The sequence below is a fragment of the Pelmatolapia mariae genome, linkage group LG6 (genome assembly GCF_036321145.2).
Source record: "Pelmatolapia mariae isolate MD_Pm_ZW linkage group LG6, Pm_UMD_F_2, whole genome shotgun sequence".
NCBI classification, from domain to species: Eukaryota; Metazoa; Chordata; class Actinopteri; order Cichliformes; family Cichlidae; genus Pelmatolapia; species Pelmatolapia mariae.
In genome coordinates, this window is record NC_086232.1 from 28,195,795 (window position 1) to 28,219,571 (window position 23,777).

Here is a 23,777-nt window from a genome sequence, read left to right on the forward strand (position 1 = left end):
AACTGAAATTTGAATTTTTGAAATGATTATCCTTTTAACTCTAGGCAGTAAGTGATGAGATACTAACATGCTGTGAGGAGTGTAAACACTGTGAGGACTGGTCCATTCATTTCATTTTTGAAAATCAAAAGCAAAGCAAAAAATGACCTCTACCCTTCTTCATTTGTACATTTTGGAGAGAAAAAAATAAATCAAGGAACTCAACTATTAAACAATAAAAATATCAATCTTTATTCTTTGAGATAGCATATCAAAGATAAACCTTGATCTATAATACCATGACAAATTACACAAGAACTATACAACGGTAAACAGTGTAACCCAATAACTTTCTCTTGATAAACAATAGTTTTCTTTTTCTTCTCTTTACTCTTAAGTAATGAAAATATCTTTGACTTCAATTATACTGTTGACTCTCTTTTGGAAATTAGAATGGTATATTTAGATGTAGTCCCATGAGCTTTTAAAAATACTTTTTTCCCCCAAAGAATATAATCACGTGATGTATATCATATGATATGACAGGCAACATTTAGAGGTATCATTTCAGGCTTTTAGGTACAAATTGTCCCTTGCAGTTGTGGCAGAACATCTGCCTCTGATGAAATTATGTAAGCTTGCAATGTAAAAGTCACCGTCTTCCCATTATTTGTTGGCGTGACTGATTGTAAATAATAAAATTCAATGTACAAAATGATCAATTCTTGGAAAGTTACTGGTTGCCAGGTGCGGTAAAGTCTCACAAACAGCGTACAAAATACTGCATGATACAAAAAAACCCAAACATATTCTAAATCTAAATTATCATCACTGGTTAAGACCTGCAACAAACCGGAAGCCAACAGCTGGAATCAACGATGAATTAAAGTGATTACATTAAACACACACATAAATACCTATTGATAAAATCAGATCTATACTGTATACTGTATGTGCTTCTCTTTGAAAAGAAAATGGACTTTTATTTGGTCAGAAAAAAAAAGACAAAACGGCTGCATGGGATAACAGTTGCACCCCCATCTTACACAATAAAATTAGAACATTAGCAATTAAAATACAACAGTAAAAGAGCAATGCAAAATGACTGTATTACACAACATTGGCATTATATGGAAAGAGACAATATTGTTTGGCAAAAAAAAGGGGGAGGGTTTTAAAAAACATCCTAAAACACTGGAAAATTACAAGACTCGTTGTTTCCAAAAGCTACTCCACACTGCTACCGCTTGTCTGTTTAATTCTACAATGCGGAGGTGTCAACAATATCTTTACTTTCTCTGTAACACTATAAGCCTAATCTACATATCCCTACTTAACCCTAGCGACTATACAATACTATACACCACAACACAAGTCTTACTGGGTCAGTGGCACTAAGTTAGGTGTAGTTTAGAGCTAATCTACTGTCATCTCATATGCTGTACTGTACTCAGCAATATGACATTTCTCCTCATCCGTGCAGCCTTGGCTCACCAACACTTCTGTCGACCCATAATTTCGATTATCTGTGTGTGTGGATGTCTTCCGTGGATTTCTGTAAACAATCCTGAATGTAGATTGGACTTGACAGTTATTGTGATGGGAAAACAAACTAAAAGAAAGTAAGAAAGAAATAGATCATTGTATGATATTGTGGCCCACAGCGAGGATGTGATTTTGCTTTCAACTGCAATGATGTAAAAATATGAGAAAACAGCTCCATGGATAGAAAAATGTAGGAATTTACTCTCCGCTCTGTATCTTGTAACTTCCTGATAAATTAAAAGATGTAGTTAGGTATTCCTTCGTGGTAATAAAAATGATCTTCACAGCATGAATGCGTGTGTGTTTGTGTACATCTGGGCTTGTTTTTGTAAACAGAATATATGCAAGAGAGTGTATGCTTTGTGCCGAGCTGTGTCCTGATATCATAAATTGGCAATTTGGCTCCACATTAGACCCTCTACATCTCATGGGACAAGGCTTCGTGCTGAGCAGCGACTCCGTTTGGCTGCGGGGTGGCGGGCTGCTCCTCAGGCTGGCCATTGGCCTTTGGCAGAACAGCAGGATGGTCAGGCGGGTTAGAGGTGAAAAGGATGTTGGATTCATTTAACCGGCGAACACGATACGTCTCATAGTGGATGCTGCATGTGATGTCTTTGATGTTCTGCATATGTGTCCTGAAAACAACAAGAAGAGAGTATTACATCTAATGAGAAAGTACCGCAAAGCAAGCTTCACAGGAAATGCCTACAACAGGTATCACTCTATATTTATGGTCATGTGTTGTGGAAACGATCGCATGTATTTGCATACTGTGTGCGAGGAGTCAGTCCTACACTAACAAGCTTAAATGCACAGATTCATTGGAAGAACCTGAGTAGAAATGCCTGCTCTACCACTGTCTTGGGAAGCACTCAAAACATCAAAAGGAATTTCATTGGTATTGATTTCAGTCGGAAATTGAAGCTTTATAGAATCACTCCTGTCTCCAATTCATGCACATCTAAAAGACAGAGTGAGTTCTGATTTAGCAAAATGGTGAACCTATAGCTGGGTTTTTATTCAAATCACACTATACCCCTAAAAAACAAAAACAAAAACATTAAAATAAATGTAGAAGTGTGATGGATGCTCACCTGATTAGGAGATCTCGGAGATAAGCAAACTCACAGTGTGCAATGTTCTCAACTGCAAAGAGAGAAAGAGCAAATCGCTGAGACTAAATTCACAAAACAATCCCAAATCCTTTCCAATCCTGCTTTCTTGCAATTCCTTAAAAAGGTCACAAGATGGCAGTGTTGTTCACAATCCAGTTGAAGGGCGTCCTCTAACATGACATCTACAGCAATTTTCTTAAGCCATGATAACTCCCTCCTCCACTTTCCAGCAATTTAACACATCAGAGCTCTTCACTGTATTGGAGAACTTTAAGTAAGACGTTTTAACAAATTCCCCATGACAAGCTTGTGGTGCCTTTAGTAGGCCTAACATGTTTGAATTATAGATTATGTCTAGTGAAAATGAAGTAAAGGAGGCTACTACTTAAGTAAAGCTTTGAAATCCAGGGCAGGAAATTTAATTCTCTTTGAAAGTGGGAGAGTGGAATAACTGCTGGGCCTGTGAGCGCTGATTAACGGCATCAAGGGAACAAGATACCAACTTGTAACGAGCTGAACTGCTGGCGTCTAGACGCTCTACTCCTCAACTAGCAGTGAGGAGCTGTTATATCAATCGATATGCACGTCTAATATACCCGTTACCAACACAGTCCCTGAAAATAAACAGTATCTTCGGTGCTTGTGATAATATAGAGACTTAGTCCTCCTCTGAGGCCTAATTTATGATGATGGTGCCGGCATGTCCGGGAGCTTTCTCTCCCTTTCTTTTCCCTGTTCCCGCTCTCTTACTACTTGGCTTAACTAGAACTGAGCCACTGTTCTCTTAGCCAGACAAGACTGCATTTGTCCTGAAATTCATGTACTCTATCTCCCTCACCTTGCGGTTCTACAGAATTCATTTGTAAGCTTTCGTATGAGTAGACTGGACATCTTAAAACCTTTCTGTAAAATTGAAAGGTTAAAAGTCCAAAGTACCATGTTTTGAGGAGGAAGAAAAGTCTGTATGCACCTCTGAATATAAAGCAGGTTTATACACTAGAAGTACAAACTCAAACCTGAAAATATTGGGATACCGTGCGACATGTACATTAAAAACAGAATACAATGACTGCAATTTCATAAACCTATATTGTATTTATCATAAAAGATTTAATGTTTAAACTACGAAAATGTACCACTAAGGTCCAAACTCAGGTCAGTTTGAATTTGATGGCAACATGTTTCATAAAAGATGAGGAAGTGCCATGTTTACAACTGTAAACATCTGGGAACTGAGAGGAGCAGCTGCTGGACTTTTGGGGGGAGGAATGTTGTCCCATTTTAGTCTGATAAATGATTATAGCTGCTCAACAGTCTTGGGTTGTCTTTGTCATATTTTTGCTTTATGATGTTCCAAATGTTTTCAGTTGGTGAAAGGTCTGGATTGCAGGCAGGCTAGTTCAGCACCCAGACTCTTATACTACGGAACCAGTGCTTACAATAGATCCAGTATGTGGTTTAGCATTGTCTTGCTGAAATATCCAAGGTCTTCCCTGAAAAAGAGGTCATCTCAATAAAGTGTATGTTGCTCTAGACCCAGTATTTACTTTGCAGGACTGATGATGCCATTTATGATGTGCAAGCTGCCAATTCCACAGCCACTAATGCACCCCAACACCATCAGAGATGCAGGCTTTTGAACTGAGAGCTGATGAACAAGCCAGATGGGCCCTCTCTTTTAGTCTGGAACACATGGTGTTTTCAAAAAATAATTTCAACTTTTGATCCATCTGACCACCGAACGGTTTCCCACTTTGCCTCAGTCCATTTTAAGTGATTTTAAATATTCAAAGTCATTGCAATTATTATTCATTAATAATTTATATCCACTGTTCTGAAATGATTCTACAATGTATAGACAGCTTTTTGCAGGTTGAACCCATCCATCCATTTTTTTTTATACCCAATCATGTTACTGACCCGATGCCAGTTGATCGCAGTTAATCTGAAATGTTCCTCCAGCTGTTTCCTCTTAGTACAACTTACTTTTCCAGCCTTTTGTTGCTCCGTCCATACTTTTTTCTTCAGTTGCTACCATCACATTCAAAATGAGCATCGTCCAGTCTCTCAGTTTAAACATTTGATATGTTTTCTATGTGCTATTGAATAAAATACAGGTTTACAAATCACTGCATTTTGTTTATTTGCATTTGAATCCTTATCTTTGAAATCATTTTTTTTTTTTATCCCAGTGTTTTCTGCTCGAAGCATCACGCCAAGTCTTGCATGCTACTATACTGTTTTAGATACTTGTATGATTGAAATGCTCTTGTTTATGTGAACATTTGCTGTGTTTCAGACACAGTATTTCAAGGTCATATTTCATAGTGAACACTGGGCGTTTCCCCAGCTAGACTGAATCACAAAACAAACATAGTCTGAGTCATTTACATTTATCATTTACATGATATTAAATAGCTTGATGGGGGTTTTGGTGAATGATTTATACATTACAATGCATTTATAGGACAGCAAATGAACTAGATGCTCTGCAAGGACTGTGCTGAAGGGTGTCCTTAGAAGGAGACACTATTAAACAGTGATAGGTCCCTGCTGAGCTATCCTTCAGTTGGCTTTTTGTCTTTTCGCTACGTGTCCAGAGAGATGTCCTCTCTCTTTCTCCGTCTCTACACACACACTCTTGCACAATTGTGAGTAATGCAAGTACAGTTACTTGCTAAGAACCTCTTTGGCACTGTGAGCGTGCAGCACAGGCCAACAAATGTAAACCACATCACAGAAGTTATTGCATGCAAGTGTGTCTGTGAGACAGTGTGCGTGTGTTTTATGTTTCTTCCTGTAATCTCAAAGGACATAGAAAGTGTCTGCAAATCTTTTCCTCCTGTCTCCTACATCTCCCTAGTTACAGACTCAGAGAAACTTATGTAAACAAGCACCTGGTAATCAAACTGCAGATGGTTAAACTAGCTGGCCACGTTTTCAAGCAGCAGTCTCTAACTTTCCACATGCTGAGAGCTCACCAAAATCAGTCTGCTGGTTTTGCTGGTCATTTTGCTACCACAAATACCAGCATGAGCAAGGTGAGACAACTCAACTGTAGTAAGTAACTGTAGCATGCATGCTGCTGTATTATTTATTGGGTGAAGTCAGATGGCTTTGGCACTGTCATCTGGACAGGTGCGACCCAGTCATGAGTACAGGAAATGGGCCGTTTTAACGTTTGACCAGATGAGCAGATGGACATTATAACATTATTAGGCCAAGCCAAGTATTTTTTTAACTGCTTTGCTGGAGCAATTAGTGGCACTGGCAGTGACAGCTACATGTCGACATGGCCGATCCACATTGAGACAGTAAATAAATGATTACATTGTCCTACCTTGTTATTCATTTTCTATTATCTGGCAGGGAAACTAACCAGCTGTGGTGTTTTATTTGCAAGTGTGTATTACAGTTCATGTATATTACCCTCTATGGTGCCCCACTTTGTTTTCCTTCCCAGAATCCTCTTTCCGTTCACCTGGTACTCCTGGTCGCTGCCCACCACAGCAAAAGGGATCATCTCCTGTTGAGTGCACACATGCAAACATGAAGAGAAAACGCTGAAGTGTTTGCACCGATTCATTTTCAGGTCATGTTTGACTTGTTGCAATTCCCCCAGTTATCATGGATTTTCCAAAGAAACACATAAACAAAGAGGAGATCAAAAAGGTTGCATCTAACAAAGGCTTACATTACATCCATACTGTAGCCACAGGATGCTATTCTTTAGGTTTGCTGTTAAAATTTGAAGTGAATGAACACAGCAGGATCAACTTACCCTGATTTTGTCATTGATCATCCTGTCCTCTGCATCCTCATCAAACTCTTTCTGAGGATAAACATCGATCCCATTGGCTCGCAGTTCTTCCCTAATCTATACACAAGTACAGAACGACACACAAAAACAATAAAGTTAAGATGACAAAAAATTTAAAAAAGTCACACCGAAGATGCTTCAGTCTACGCATATAAAAATGTACAAACTGAGAGTAAGACTGTGGCAGTTGTACACAAACTCACTTGACTGTGTCCTGGAGCATTTTGTCAAACCAGTATAACAGAATATAAGCTAGCTGTTGATACCCGTGACAGAAAGGGGCGGGGACACGCTGGTTAACAACTCTTGAGAAGTCTGACATCCAGACAGAGATACAGCTCATAAAATCTCCACCCCTCACTTTCAGCATGCTTTTAAAACGACTAAAACTCGGGCACGGGCGCAGGAAAGTTTCTGAGAGAAATGTCCTTTTAATGAATGACTGTTCACTCCCACAATTACTACTTTGACAATTTCCACTTGGTCCTTGATCAAACATTTTTATTGTGTATCCTTAGAAGCTTTCTCAGGGTTACATTAAAGGATGCAAACCAAGTGAAATTCTACAAAAAAGCCACATCAGCGGTGGTTATGTGAACACACATTCATAGTTGAACACACTGAGACCCAACATTTAATAAAAAACAAAACAAAAAAAATTCAGCTTGTTCTGGTTGCATGTTAAGTTGCTGCGGGGATAATGGGAGGGAAAAAAAACTGGCACGAGAAGCTTTTAGTCAATAATCTTCAGGGTCAAACAGAGCATGTGCAGCCAACCAAAACAATCCAGCTACAAGCCCCGAGGCTTCTACTCTCTGCCAGGGCCTGGCACAGAAACCAGAAAGCAGACTCTGCTTTGTACTTATTGGACCGCGTTACTGGGATAGAGGGGAGACTGGTAGCCAAGACACCCATTGTGCTTCCACCTCTCTAAAATGAATAAAGCTGTTGGGAAGTCTGCATTCTTAAAAGAAGGGATGTGACACAGAGAAAAAGATGGAGGAAGGCAGGTGGCTGTCTGCCTCCTGTGGAGTGAAAATAATCCAGCAGAGAAACGCAGTGAGGAAGAGATTCAGCATCACGTAGGGACTCAACCCAGGTGAAGCAAGAATCTGTTTAGCAGGGAAAGCCATGATAAGAAGGTGAGCGGTGTGAGGCTACACTTGAAGATTGTCAGGTTTACAAGTCTCATGTCTGTCTGCTAAGAAAGTGTTGACTGTAAAACCACATATACCCCCAAATTAAACTCTATGGATGAATGGGTGAAAGCCTGCACAGATTTACAGTGGTTAGCCTGGATGTATTTGCTAAAACTTGCTTAAAAAAACTTCAGTGACAATAAAGATTTCTTGCCATTTGCCAAAAATGAAAAATGTCCATTACATTGCTGAAATAGAGGAAAAGCCAGGAGATCATAAAATTCATCATGCTGTTTAGTTTGGGAACCGTAACTGTATGTATAATATTTTAAAGATATGCTTTTAGTGTTTTAGTATTTAGACATAGCTCTGTGGCGTTAAAAAAATAAAGTATGGGACTTAATGATGAGAAAATAAACTCACGTATCAAAAACGGGCAAATTATCTCAAATTATTTAGAGAAACTGATGAATATTCAGTGTTTACTAAAATGCTAATTTTGAACTCATTTAATTCTAGTCATGTTTTATTGCACAGTGGAGACCTCTTTGAGCTTAGCTGTATTGTATGCTCACCCCATAATTCAGTGGTAGCCAAACGAAGAGCCTGTCTGCTTAACTGGAAAGTGGGCTTAAATCTCTTGGATTGTTGCTTAGATAAACAGTTCTTAAATATCTGTAATTAATAAGAGCTTAAAATGTTCACAGTTCACAGAGACAATAGAGTATTTCCCAGGATGGATGGAGTGTGAGTTTGCACAGATGGCTTCAGTTTGTGGTTAAGCCTGGCAGCTTCTATACACCAGTGATGAATGATTATTACTGGTTACTGAACACACCTGTGTTCATGATGAAACTCTGTCGTCCGATCTACCAACGCACTTCATTTATTTATCTTAAGCACACTCTGAAGCGCTCCTACAGGCAACTGCAGGCCAGGTCTCACACACAGCTAACACGATGCAGTTACCGAAACCCAGCAATGCATGCAAACACACTTCTCTCACCGTCTTTTTAAAGGAGTCCCTCTCCTCCAGGGTGAGCGTGTCAGCCTTGGCAATGACAGGAACGATGTTGACCACCTTACTGAGATGCCTCATAAACTCCACATCCAAAGGCCTAAGACTGGAAGATGAAAAAGACAACAAAATTCAACTTTACTTTAAGTAAAATAATTCATATTTTACACATAAATGCGCAAGGAGGTTCTAAATTAAGACTTCTTACACTATGGAAGGACAAAGCAATTCATACTACAGATAAAAAGACACCAAGATGTAAACCTTGTTTCATTTTTAAATGAATAGTAATAATAATTTATTTAAAAGTGCAGGAACGTCAGTTTAGGTTTTAGAATTTGTATACAGGAATCACCACATACAGGATTAATAAGTTAGGAAGGTACCTTCTAAAATATTCTGAATGTTTGTTAATAATAAGAAATAATCAATAATTTCAGGAGCTTGCGCCTGATGATGTTCTCCAGTGTAAGCACTGAGCAATGCCTAGCTTGCAGTAACTGAGAAGAACTGAGAAAAAAAAAAAAAACAGACCCAAACTGTTTCTTTTCAGTAGTTAACTGCACCAAAAATAGCAAACGTGGTTAATTACATGTACTTCACTGCTCCAAACAGACAACAGGAAGTTATATTTAAGAACTGACATGACTGTAAGGAAAGAGAACAACCACTAGAGAGCAGTCATGGTCCATTGCAGTCTTTCTGTTCTCCCTGAAAACATGTCACTGTAACACACAGAGGGGCTTGCTCATTTTGACAGTTGCTCCCAAAAACAGGTTCACCATTTTCCCCATTTGTCCTTAATATCCTGCTTTCGCCTAACTCAAAGCCAGTTTAGATAAAAGCATTCCTCCTCACTGGCTTTGTGAATCTTTCACATCTTAACAATGTGTTCGATTAAAGTTGTTTACGTTTCTCCTTTAGCAGCCTGTGATCGTGCCTAGCGTAGCAATGATTAGGGCCGTCAGTGTGCACACTGTTGTTCCATGTTGCCTCCAGTTGCTCCTGCACACAGTTTCCCTTCATGCTGTCTGCTCTGCCCTCCAATTAACCTCAGCCAGCCTGGTTCAAAGACCCAGAGGCAGCTGGAGGAAGGAAGGATGCCAGGCAAGTTCTCCAGAGCAACTGACAGACATGTCACCATCAAAATGGGACGAGCTTGTGCTACACAGAGCACGGAGACAGGACAAGAGAAACAGAGCAGTAGAGGTAAAGAGAGAGGAGCGATGCAGAATAAGCGAAGCATCAAATGCTCAGGGGGGAAAATGTCACGTGAAATAAATACGCAGACAGGAAGGATATCCCCCCCCCTCCAAAAAAAGAAAAACTGTGGCTCACGATCCATGTGTGTCAGTGCGTAAATAAACTGGGGCTATATGTACATGTGTGCAGCATCACATGCATGACGGTGCATACATGCACACTTTCAGATGTACACATGCACTCTTACCGCAACATATGCAGCATGGACAGTCTTTATAAATTAAACATGGATGCATGCACAGACGTACAACTGTATGTCTGTGCACGCATGAATAAATCCTTCTGTCTAGCTGGTCGAAGAACATAGCAGTGACGTTTAAATGAACTGAGAATGGTTAGCTCGGTGGTCAAATGAAATGAGGAGAAAACAACCAACCACACTGCGAGCAGCACTCCCCTCCCACCATTTCAGTAACGGGTCAGAAAACCAGTTCTGAGTTGATGAGAGCCAAAGCGGAGTCTTTGTTTTCTCGTGACAACATGTTAAGTGAAGTAACAACAATACTGCCCGGAGTGTAAATAATGTGGCTGATGCTGCCATTATCGGAAATGGCTTCTGATGCCAAGGCTGTGTCTTGCTTCACTGAGCGCTGCTCTTCGATCCGAAACCACAGTAGCAACCGAAATGCACATCTCCAACGATAGAGGCTTACGAGAGCTCAATCTGTCGTCATTTTGCTTCCTGTCATTCTTGGTCACATGGCGCAGGCATCCAGAAGCCTTTGGCATTGTGTCTGGGTAATTGTTAACAGGCCTCATTTAAAAAACCTTCAGCTAACATTACTGTGAGAATTTAAAATGAGAAAATAAGCAAACAGAGTATAATAGGGTAAGAGTTTTGTGATTCTTTCAGGGACTTATGTTCTTATTTTATTTGTGAATCACTTCTACTAAGTTTAAAAAAAAAAAAAAAACAACTGCAAAGATCTGCTGTAGGTTTGTAAGTATCCTTACATGTACGTATGAAACAGGAACTCTTTACACCGTGCCATACCCCAACGGTAGCCCCAGCAGATGTCTCCTTTATTCTTGCATACAACTCTCTGGGTAGCTGTAAGGAAGATCACTTCCTGACAGATGTTTATAACTTTTGATTAAGAAAAAAGGTGTGAATTTTCAAACAGTTTTTGCAAAGTTTTGCAAAGCGGGCACCTCTGCTTATGAGCAGTATCTGACCTGCAGCAATACTATGATTATAAAGATGACGGTGGAGGATTTAAGCACTAAGAGAAGCAATGCACAGTCACAATAGAAGAGGGTGGACTGAACTCTGCAGCTGTAAGCATAATTATCCACAAACACATTCAGGGTATCCACATATGCGCACCCGTGCAAGTTTCAGCATGCCCACTGCCCACTTGAGTCCACTCCCTGCGCCCTGCTTTACATGAACAAGGGTACACACGTACACACACTCGCTGAAGCAACAGCTGTGGTGACATGAGCAGATGATGAGGGGGTCTGTCAAACTGTGGGGCTCACACATGTCATCCCTCGATCCTTGAAAAACATTTAAGTGGACAACTGTTGAGTTATTGGTGCACAGAAATATGCGACTGGGTTGGATCTGTGGTAAGAAGGCCAGTTAATGTGTGTTTATAGTTGGTGTGCATTAAGGCTTTGAGTGTTTTAATTCACATATGTACAATATTTTAAAGCCAAGGTGGCTTTATCAATCACACACACTCAAGAGACAGTATCTTTCTTGCTCCTGAGGTAACACAAGGACACAGCATTAGTTGCTAAATGAGACACCTGCACTGTTTTGGTCCACACTTTGGTATGTTAGAATCATTCACACCATTTTGTTTCTGCTTTAGCCTCCAACCACGTCTTTTGCAAATATGGCGGCTCACTGAAACACGCTCGTCTCTGACCACTGTCACACTGGATTTCATCATCAACTGCTTGATATCACATCTCTCTATTCAGTCACAGATGATAAAGCCGAGAGGTATTTAAGAGAGAGACGGATCAGAATAAAAGGAATACAGTGGAAGCTGCAGAGTTCAGTTCCTTTGTGAAATGTGACCCTTCGAGTGACTGTTATGTGTCTTTGAGGAGAGAACGAGTTCCACATGTGGTCATTAGAGAGTGAGATGAAAAAGACCAGGAAAGAGATGTGGTTAAAGAGCTAGAAAGAGACAATAGGTCGGGGGAGGTCCCCTGAAGACCCTCTGTAGTTGTGGTGAGAAAAAAGGAGTAGGATGTTGAGCTTGTGTCACTTTAATACAGGCTCTTACCAGTGGCCAGTGGGAGGTATGAAGTATATGCAGCAGTGCACCCTGGAGTCTGGGATCCTTTTCTTCCTGTTAATGTTGATTTCCTCTTGCAGGTAGGCTTCATACTGGTCATTGATGAACTTCATGATGGGTTGCCAGCTGTAACAAAGAAAATTAAGGAAAGAAACTATTACCTCAAAACCTCTTGTAAACAGTTATTCAGCTACAATGACTCCTTTTGTTCTGCAACATTAACTTAAAAGCTCCAAAGAAATTTGTAAAGACAAAACTACGGAAATTTGTTTTTCCTTTTCGGTGATACAGCGATATTATAACATGCAGCATTGCCTCCAGGGAGACAAATGTTCCTGTAAAGCTAAAGACACTTTTAAGACATTATAACTTCTAATTAAATCATGCATATTTTATTTACACAAAAACTGAATCACATTTCCTCAACACTTTACTTAACTTATAAAATAATAACATGAAATCCACCGCCTTGATTAAACAAAATAAAATGGAAAAAGTGTTAAAAAATAGAAAGAAATTGAATTTCAGCTTTGAGACAAATTGAATAAGTACAGGAAGTGATTGTAGGCCGGTAGATCAAGTCTGGGCTCACCAGTTTTCATTGTTGATTTGATCCCCAAAGCCAGGAGTGTCAATAACTGTTAGCTTCATCCTAACTCCTTTCTCTTCAACATCTACATAAAGAAAAAGTGATTAGTGTAATTTAGAACACTTTACCTTTGCAAGAAAGATGTACCGTTTATATATTTATAATGACAGATTAGACGGAAAGCCCATATTTCATATTATTAATACGATATGTGCAGCATCAGGTGGTAGGCTACAAAACACGACATACCGTGACTGACGGACTTGATCTCGACTGTCTTGGGGATCCTCTCCTCCACGTTGGGCTGCACAGACTTACGGCTCACCTTGGATTTGAACAGCGTGTTCATCAGAGTAGACTTTCCCAGGCCGCTTTGCCCTGATCCGAAAAACACAGACGAACATGCAACATTTAGTAAAAGTAGGAAAACATCCATCTTAGGCAGTCACAAGGGAAATCCCTCTGAAGACAAAAGCGCAATTCAGCTTCTCTTTTTTAAAACCTCAAAGTGGGGAAAACTACATTTTATAACAGGACCTTACGCTCTTCTGCATGGGTTGTGTAGTGGGTGTGTAGTTGCATTGGGAGCCTCGTTATAGCCCCCAGAAGAGCCACCTTTGGAAGCTAATGGGACCACAGTATTGTACAGACCACACACAGAGATGCAGACATACACAAGATACATCACCCACTAGGGGCTGAATCCTCCTACATTGCGTCTGCAGCATTATATATTTCTACTGAATATGGTCTTAGTGAGATAGGGTGGGTGGAAACTAAGTAGAAAGTGCATATATACTTATTATACAATATTAAGGTGTCATTTTTCTTACTGAATTTAAAAAAAAGGTCCACTGCTGTTGAAACCATGAATAAAAATGCACATTTTAAATTAAATTAAAATATTAGTGCCATTTCCCCTTGCACAGTGCATAGTTATCATACTTGTCAATACATTACATTTAGTATTTATTAATCAGTACAAGAGTTATACTCCGACATCTAATAGCCTCAAAAAATCTGCACCTGCAAGGTATGGTATCCAGACCCGTTCGGCTACGTTTCTTTTTTTGACTTCCAAATGAATTTAAAGTTTAGTCAATCTGCTCATTTCCACTTCTACATTTTTACTCTAAAGACTCTGAGGTAAATTTGCATAATTCACAGTTGCTGTAGCTCCCTTTCCTGTAGCTCAACTTTACTCTGACTGGCCTAAACAAAAGCTGTATGCCTGATGACCTCATTATTTAAAACCATGACATACACGATTGTCAGATATTAAATATGTTGAACTTGTGGACAGAGGATGCCAATATGGCGAGTCTATGAAGTTAAAGGTGACTTTGATTTTACCGTGTAACTTACAGTACAGTATTGTGATGCTATTCATTGCTTGTTTAGTCAATGGAAACATCGTGCTTGTGCAGAAACAACAACGAGCTGGTTTCCTTTGACTGGACAAAAATAATACAAGGTGAAAGTGAAAATCTTGATTTGATACTGGCATCATTCTGAAACATGAGTAAACGGATAAACGGGTCACTGCACGCAGACCAACTCTGTGTGCCATGTCCCATATTTCCTGTCCTAAATGTGGACTCTGTGGGCATCTGATAGGGCATATGGAGAGTCGCCAAGCTGCCAGGCCCTCTGTGACCCCTCTTGGTGGCCTTTACCGCCTCTCTCTCTCACCTTACATAAACACACTGCCTCTTTAGCACACACTTCACATGCAGTCTACCCTGCTGTATGCATTCACCCACAAGCACATGGTCACATTTTCTTTCCTTCTTCTACTGACATACACACTTAGACACATTGGCCAGGACTAGGTAGCTGAGGGGAGAAATTAGGGTCAAATGCATTCTCTGAATACCACAAGACCACAAGGGACAAGACCAACACCAGTTAACCTTTTACATTTCAACTAGCCACTCAAATAGCAAATCTGTTAGCCAGCAGGAACTTTATTAGAATGGGAATAGATTATCTCTTAACGTTAACTAAAAGGAATCTAACAAAGTTCAGGCAAACATAGTCGATCACAACTACAGAAAAAAACAACAACAACAACAACAACAAAAAAACAGTAGTAATCTGAATACACACGGTAGCCAGATTCCTACTGCGTTTCATGGCCTTGAGCAAGAGCTGAAGACAGTCTCACAATTATCACCAAAATGATGCACACCCTGCTGTCAAAACAGTCAGAACCCAACGGCAGGCCAGCACTGATCTGAAAGTAAGAAGTAGATGCCAATCATGTGCTAGGTGTTTGCTAACACATTGCCAGAGGAACTTGATACGTTGCTATAGTGATGTACTTTAAAGCTCCCTTTGGCAATCAGACGCCTCGTGCCGGTTGAAACTTGCCTCTTCTTTTCCTGGTGAGCGTTATTTAACAGCGATAGAATATATCAGTTAATTTCCATTTATCCTTGATGCATTTGGGGCACTGCAAGCAAATACATGTCAATGTTGGGTAGAAATCTGCAGTTTTCCTGCGACAACACAAATGTGTAAGCAGGGATGCAAGTCTCACAGAGATTGAAACACGCTGCTGTTTCACTCGGGAACTTTTTGTGTTTACTCTGAAAATAAACGTTCGGTGAGTCATGTTCCACCATCATGCTCTCAATATAAATCTGACACTCTCACTTCACACTCAATGCAATAAACAGTAACTATGCCATGCTATGATCCAGTTCCATGAAGCTGCACTGACATGCCACCTTACAGCGTGTACTAAACATAGCCCCAAAGGGCCTCAAATCAGATTTTTACAGTTACTTCCAACAGGCCAGTACCAACAAATATAAAAGATAAAATCTCTGATTGTTATGTAGCTTGATAACATTCCTTTCTTTATAAGCAACATTAGCATAGGTTTGTTTCTCTTGTATGCATGCATGCACACAGGTGCAGGATTGGATAGATGTACTGACACTTTGTTGGTGAGGCTTAACTGGAGGTGCGTAGCTGCTTTCTGAGGACGTGAAGTCTCACACGGAGTGTGTGCTTCAGCTTGTCAGAGTAATCGCCATCATTATAGCAATTACTCAGCCTGACAGCCTAAGTTTATCCTCTCAAGTGAGAGTGTTTGTCTGATAAACTGTGGACACTCAAAAAGAGAGCTTGTTGAGGAAGTCGCCACGTTAGCTGACTTTTACCAGAACAAGGGAAGTAGAACCACACTATCAAACACGCACGGTTCGTCATGTCTTTGCTCTTTACGGCAGCCTCGTAATAGATATAAAAAGTGATTTTCTGAATCGACAGCAAGCAAACCAAGCATGTCCTCTTTTAACTGGCGATATGTGTGATCCTGATGTGTGTTGCGTCTCAGTTAAATGCTGACTCATGCGTTACTTGAACCACAACTCTTCTTTCGTTGCTTTGTTCTGCATTTTGAGTTGTTGCTGCACAAACTGAAAAGTTTTAAATGATTCCCATGTGATTCCCCCCCTTTTTTTTCTTTGCTGAAATCGGGACTGGGACAATATCTGTTGCAAACACACCACATTTGGGAGCAATTACAGCTTCAAGCCCTCTTGGACACATCTGTGCTAGTTTAAACTGGTTATATAGTTATATTCAAATCTAACATGAAGGCATAATAAACATTAAAGTGTGAGGTCAGACTAGATGGGAGGAAAACATTTAGAATTAGGCCTTTACATCATTCCACAGATTTGTACGAAAGCGACCACCTTTACTCACTGTAATTATCTTTTTTATATGCCATAATTTAGCATCTTTAGCATCCCCCACTTCTCCATTTAATTTGACAGGACAAGGTTAGAGTCAACAGCACAGGTTTTCACTGGGTAATGTTGTGTGTCTTACTCACCCACAACCATGACATTGAACTCAAAGCCTTGTTTCATGGCCTTCCTCCTCATTTGCTCCAGGATGGCATCGATGCCCACATAGCTGGTGTCGCTGATCGGGGTCTTCTCCCCCTTAGCTTGAGGTTGGGGCTTGGTGGCTTCAGACATGTTGCTATGGCTCAGATTGACCTCTGACCCTAAGGGACACAAAGAGGGGGGGGGAATTAGTGTATTTTGTTGGTGTTTATCCCCAAAGCTTGATATTTGAGCACATTAGTTTATGAAGTTAACATTTAAATTTAGTACATTTGAACAAGCAACATAAATCCAAGTGAAACCTTATTAACTGCAGTGAACACCAAGTTAGGAGTGCAAATCATACGCGATACTCATCTGAGAGGTTGACTTCCTGTGTGAAACAGGATACCAGACTCAAAATTCATAGCACCAACCCCCTTTTACAAGTTACTGTGTAAATGAGACATTATAGAAGAACAAGAAACTTTCCAGAAACTACCTCACGCTAGCAACCCAGTGCACAAAAGCTGTTGACGTTTTTCAGAAAATAATGATGTGGAAGTTGCAGCCACAGTCAAACAATGCAGCTGTGTTTTGCAGTAAAGATAAACTAATAAGGAAGACAAAAGAAACAGACCTCGGTGGAAGAAGCGACCAAATATAAATCACAGCTTACCTCACTTTAAGGCGGATCAATTGAAGGCGAAGGCTGTGTGCCAAGGCACTGCTGCAACAGGCAAAATAAAAAAACAGTTCAACCCTACCAACCGTACTAGTATGCGCTTGCAGCAACAGCAAGACTCACTCATCCTATGGTAGGAGGAGACATCATTTCCTGTACTGTGACAGCTTGTGGTGATGCCTGCGTGAGGTCTGCAGTCAAAGACACTACAAACCACAGACGTGTACCTGAAACTGAATCTGAGACAGCCATCCTGGCTTTATCTTTATATGAGGCACGCTAAAACAACAGCTTGCCCATAAAATGCTTTCTGCAGCATCATGCCTTTTAACACTATAAATATAAATAAAGCAGTTATGACAATGGACTTTCTGATACTGCTCCCTGCTCAGAGTTTCTCTCTTCCTGGGTATGGACAAAAACATTTTAATTGTGAGCGTTTTGTTTTTATACAGATACCATGCTGGTTGTTTACAGGCACAGAAAACAGAGATTTACCCACAGAGGCTAAAAGTCAAAGACTCACAAGATTGTGGGTGTCCACTCTCAAGTGGACACCATTAGTCAGCACAAGCCTGAAAACCACAGACTTTTCTAATTTACAACTCATGCATGCTTCCCTTAGCCAAGATTACAAAAACAGTGCACACATGTTCACTGATACCCAGTTATTTTAATAGATATAAAACAAAAAGTAGGTAAACTACATGCATGACGAGAAGGTATGAAGGTAAATAAGAGTTTTCAAACAGGAATGGCTGCAGTGCTTACAGACTACCTTGACAACTTTCCTTTTTGATAAAGCTTACAGTTAGGCTTGGCCCTTAACCACCATAACCTTAGTTATGCTGCTATAGGCTCGGCTGCTGGGGGACGTCCCATTCTCCACTCACTTTTGTCGACTCCCCGCGCATACATGCGTCACTTATGCATGTCATTAACATCTGTCTACATTGTCCCATAGTTTGTGTTGTTTATTGTTCATGGTCTCTCTGTGTCATCTTTTTTTCTACCTTCTTCCACTTAGCAACCAACTAACCGGTGTAGCAGACGGCTGCCCCTTCCTGAGCCTGCTGCAGGTTTCTTCCTGTTAAAACTGACTTCTTCCACCCCGCCTTCTCCAAGTTCTTGCTCAGTGGGGAGTATTTGGCCATCATTGGTTCTGTCTCAAATATGGGGTCTTCAATTTATATTACAAAGCACCCTGAGAAGCTTGTGTGAGCTTGTGCGATATACATAAACCTGAACTCAATGTCTACTAACATAACATATAATTTCAACCTTCTACACACTTGCACAATACTGAGTACGTCTGAACTCGATGACCGCTTCTTCTCTGAGCGAGACAAAGAGCCACAATTTTGGACCACAAGTAAGGTTATTGCACCTTCAGCAGTCTCTGTGGTATCCATCAGACCTCTGACTTTCAGACTCTGATGGCCAAATGTTTAGTGGACGAACTACCCATGTGGCTTGGCTAAAATTCAACAAATCAATCATCAGCTAATAAGTGATCACTAAACAATTCATTTCTCTTGAGAAATCACTCAAATGAAGTCAAAATGCTATTTCTTTTTCAATTCTATGGGGGGAAAAATCCATCCACCACAACAATTCAGGAGTTTAACCCATGCTGTAATGTAAAACTTCTGGCAATACTGCACAGTGTGATTTCGAGCAGCACAGCTGTCCTCAGGAAACCCAACACATAACTGCTGTCTGTTGGACATGATACAGTAAGGTTTTTGGATTGGTATTTCTTTAGCCTGTGTTTCAGAATATTTGTACAGGTTTACAAATTGTTGTTTGGCTAACTATGCACAATTACATCAAACGTGAATGCAACAGTAGCTTCTTGAATGACAGAATGCAAGATCGCTTTAATGATGATATCCAGAGCATTTGCCAAACTGCCTTCTGGTCACCCTGACCATGCCAGCCCCAGACCACCTACTACGTTATAAGTCTGCTTTCTAATAATGGACAGCCACCAGCTAGGTGGGGCAAACAAGCCAGGGTACTGAAATCCTGTAAAAACAGGCAAATGTGTGATACACGTAGGGAAAAAGGAGAACAAGTATCAATACCAGGAGAGTGCCTGAAAGCTCTCTGCTGTCAAGCATACTGAAACAGCAGGTTTCAGTATGCACTTCTCCTTTTCCAAGGAGAACCAAGAACTTTCATTTTTAATCTCTGAGCTAACCCACAGCTATTTGATTAATATAATTAATCGCTGAGCTATGCATTAACTGACCACTAGCGGGCATCTACTTTACTAAGAATTATTTATGGTCTTCACGTACATAAGAGACAATTCTGCCAAAACCATTTCTTCATCAGATCTTGATTATAATCCTGTAAAGTTCCACAAGAAAAGCACCAATAACGCTTGCTAGTGGCAAAACATATTTATCGCCAAACCTCATTCATAAATGAACAGAAACAAAGGCTGTGACTCAGATCATGATTTGGCTGCCACAGCCGTTGAATAAAGACTGCTTCTAAATGAGAGACTCAGCGGAGTCATGATAATGGAACAACATATCAAACTGTGAGATGCAAGCAATTGATGGGAAAGTGCAGAGGACTACAACGGAGCATCAAGGAGCCTCAGCTGAGCACCTATACTGATAAAGCACACTACATTTATTTTACTTGCCTTGAATCTTCCTTCAAATGAAAACAGGTTTATTAATCTGCAAAAATATTCTGTCTTAAGATCACTTTGAAGAGGACAAAAGAAAAAAAAAAAAACACTAGACAGAGGATGTTTTGCCTCATAATATGAAAAAGCAGCACTTTGGGATTAACTGATTTCAGAGCTTTGTTTAATGAATGGAGAGGAGTTCAAGCCTTTTCACTGCATGAATGGATAGATCCCATCAAAGAGATTACTCCAATCTCTTGTTAGTTATTTTCAAATGAGGGCACTTTATGGGAAGCTGACGTTCATTTGTACTCGTCTCAAGATGCCATCTTGCTGTGTTTGTTCTTGCTCTTTAGAAGTCGACACAGTTTTCCTCACAAACATATTTTATGTTGTCTTAATAGCGAAATGTGTCTTTATTTAATAGGAGTTGCATGCTACAAAAGAATTGCTCTATTAAAACGAGTTTCAGTTGTGCACGTTTTCTAAAAGATTTCCTGTTTGTCACAGAGGGCCTCACAGCAGACAAACCACAGCATTTACATCCGCACTGAAACGGTTTGTACAGCTTAAAGGCATACACCAGCAAACTGTACTCATGAGGATCAATTAATTTGCCACAAGAAATATCACTTAGCACTTGTACAGTATCCTCCATTTCTCTGAATTTAACCTTGTCAAGTCTATGAAAGTAATCCCGAGGTTGTTAGTCACGTCATCGGGGATATTTTAGCCTTACAGAGAGTTCTGTGCATGCAGATACTGCAAAGGATATTTAGGCCTTATCTGCCCCCATTCTGACTTTTCTTTTTTGAACTCTTTCAATCTTATAGAAATGTACCGCTGAATAAATCAACTATTGTTTAATGAACTATTATTTCTTATCATTTTCCACAGCTATCCCATTTGATACCTTATGTAATAGAAATGGACTGACATGTAGATCGTGCTTTTCCAGCCTGAAACGACAAGTCATATTTAACCATACATTCATAAAGTGCTTTGGTCTATAGACTTCTTTTGCCTTAAATCAACAACCAAGTTAGAATCACTGACTGATTTAACGTGCATGTCTATGAGCTGGTGCAGGAAACTGGAGTACATGGAGGAAGCCCATGCAATTACAGAGACAGCTTGCAAACTTTGTACATAAAGGCCCGTACCGATCAGGAGAGTCAAATCTGAAAACCTCTTAGATTTAGGTGACAGTGCTACAGAACATCTCAGTTTAAAAAAGATAATTATCTGCATCTACTATATAAAAAAGCTTTCACAAAGCCTGAAATAAACTGTCTCTGACTTAAATTTATTTCATACAAGAAATATGAACTATTCCGGGAGAACCAAGTTGTTGAATTTCATGCAGTTGCCCTTTGTCACATGTAGCACACGGCTGCTGATAGTTTGCCTTAGCTGGGTGGTTTAGGTGAAGGTGCATTATCAAGGACGCGTGACAACCCCTCGCTCACTGGTAATTAACTGGAAAGTTATCTGCCTATTCTTACATGGCCCCATATGGGCATTACTCAGACTTCGTACCAGTCAGGGGGCAGATTAAAGACATTTTAATTTCCAAACAATCTCCATCAGGTAATGTCCTCAGAGGACTGTGGAGGGAGTGAAAGTGAGGAGAGCTCAACATCCAGGACTTACAGAACAGAAATGATTGCCGTTTATCTTCAACACCAGCAGATTTTTGTAGACAAAAACACAGAACGGCTTTCAGGCAGCAATTCTTATATTGTAAGAGTAGAAAGATAGACCACTTTGAGATTTCAAAACATGCATACTATGTAGAAATACAGCTGACAGATCAAAAAGCGCTATCCCGGACACCAAACCCGCTGTATTGTAATATAACCTTCCTGGAAAACTAACACACAGTATTACTCTTCAGTCAGATATAATATTCTGTTTGGCTGTAACAGAGAATCCCCTTCCCATTCCACATTCACACATAACTCAACACTCCCTCCCAAGCCCTTCATTAAAATCCCATCAGGCATATCATATCCAACTCTACATTTAATATTCACCAAGTGAAACTTGAACATGCCTTCCCAAGAAACAAAGCCTTTATTGTCTTCTCGAAAAGCCTCCTCAAACCAAAGAAATTCAGTTTCCATCGATCCGCGGACGCCACATCACCACTTTTCAGCCCTGCTTTAAATTACATGAAAGTTTTTCTCTGTTATTGTTCGACTACAGCCAAGACCCTGACAATGCTGCAGAGGGAAAAGGAAGCAGGAGGTGAAGGAGAGATAGAAGAAATGAGTAAAATGAATCAGTGCATGTACAGCATGTAATTAGCGCAAATGAGCCAAACTGTTTAAACGCTGTGGTCGATGACTGACACTCCTCATAAGGAAATTGTGCATTTTGAGGATTTTACAGCACCCCCTAAAGACTTACTGTGAGGCTTTTTAGCCTTTATTTTTGAGATGACAGTAGAGTAGAAAATAAGAGTGTGGGTTGGGGAGAGAGCAGCAAATGGTCAAGATGCACTCAAACCTGGGCCCCGGGAACAGCCATATGCTGCTTAACCCAGTATCTGAGGATTTTATAGCTGGCCATAATTTTCTTTTTTTTCTGAATTCAAACAGTTCATCAGATAAATGGTTTAAAGTGCAACTACAAAGCTACAAATGTTTCTAGCCTCATAGAAAGACAGAATTATGAAAAACCTTTTGCTAGTATCCTCTGAAGCAGTCAGAGAGTATTTAACTTTGTTGCACTGAGGCTCATCAGAATGCCAAAATAACCAAGGACATGGTCTGCAAATTACTTGTGGCTAGAAGTCCTACATATATTGCATTGGTTGAATTTTTGTTTACATGCAGCAATGTTAATAAGCAGCATCTCTGTTATAATAAAACACAAACACAAGACTTGGTTTATGTCTTGGACTCACTTGAGTTTTTAAAAATCTACTGAACTTTACATTTTCAGATATTGATTACCTCCCTGAAAGTTAGTTGTTAAAGAGTCAGATTCTTTAATCTAAGTGAAGCGTTTAATGTCTGTTGATGAAAACAAAATTCTCTGGGAGGTCTTGATTAGCTCTCATACTTAAATCACTGATAAGGCCACTTTCATTCAACTAATCTTAATAATGAGGGTAAATGTGCATTACAGTTTGTGATTCTCCTTTTTCTTCGTGTGTTCAAAAGCTGTCCAGTCCCTCCTGAGGGGAGGTGAACCCTGGGTAAAAGGCAGATCAGGTTTGTTGTCGCACTCACACAGCTTTTTAACACCATCTGCTTTCTGAATGCTCTGTTATGTTTTTAAAAGTCATGGTTCCCATGGGTCGAATCCCCTGATCCTTTCCTTTCCCATGTGTGTGTGTTTGTGTTTTTCTGTTGCTGTCCTCTTTTCTTCCTCTCTTCTTAAACCAGAAATGACATTTCCAGAGGTGGCGTCTCACTCTCGAGAGGAAGAGATCGTTAAATTTTATGCCAGCTGCTGTCTAGAGTGCAATAGATAGACCAGAGAGAAGAAGGAAGCCACAAGAGTACACAGTAATAGAAGTGTTACATGAATACAGGGTTAATATATGCACAATTTAGCATCCTCTAATAATTTAATGGAATGTTTCTATGCCAAATATCAGTTAAAGAATTTAAAAAGATTTTCATCTTCAGGCAAAATTGCATTAAGACCCAGTGCTACTCAAAGCTGCTGGGTTTTTTTTTAACCATTTTCACCAATAACTTTAGTTGCATGCAATATCAGACAAAAGTAGCCTACAGAAACTGTGACACAGAGACAAAATAACACAATTAAAAAACAAAACAAAAAGAGCATACAATATTGCATTTACACTTCAAATATATGCCTATATTAGCATCAACTCCTGCTACAAGGGCGTACAACATTG

The 23,777-nt window shown here is 40.0% G+C and overlaps 1 protein-coding gene across 6 annotated transcripts in view; it reads right to left on the minus strand.

Annotated features, from left to right (window-relative positions):
- Window positions 1-207: 207 nt before the first annotated feature.
- septin9b (septin 9b) overlaps window positions 208-23,777 on the minus strand; it is a 71,789-nt gene continuing 48,219 nt past the window's right edge. For 5 of the 6 annotated variants that reach the window (XM_063476504.1, XM_063476503.1, XM_063476505.1 and 2 more), the window contains 9 exons: window positions 16,574-16,750; window positions 12,973-13,101; window positions 12,727-12,808; window positions 12,123-12,260; window positions 8,605-8,722; window positions 6,421-6,516; window positions 6,069-6,165; window positions 2,619-2,670; window positions 208-2,159 (listed from right to left, as the gene is read on the minus strand). In XM_063476504.1, the coding sequence (XP_063332574.1) occupies window positions 1,943-2,159; window positions 2,619-2,670; window positions 6,069-6,165; window positions 6,421-6,516; window positions 8,605-8,722; window positions 12,123-12,260; window positions 12,727-12,808; window positions 12,973-13,101; window positions 16,574-16,750 (1,106 nt within the window). In that variant the 3' untranslated portion in view covers window positions 208-1,942. Of the gene's footprint in view, window positions 2,160-2,618; window positions 2,671-6,068; window positions 6,166-6,420; window positions 6,517-8,604; window positions 8,723-12,122; window positions 12,261-12,726; window positions 12,809-12,972; window positions 13,102-16,573; window positions 16,751-17,247; window positions 17,267-23,777 lie in introns of those variants that run through there. The other variant, XM_063476508.1, reaches the window with a different exon arrangement.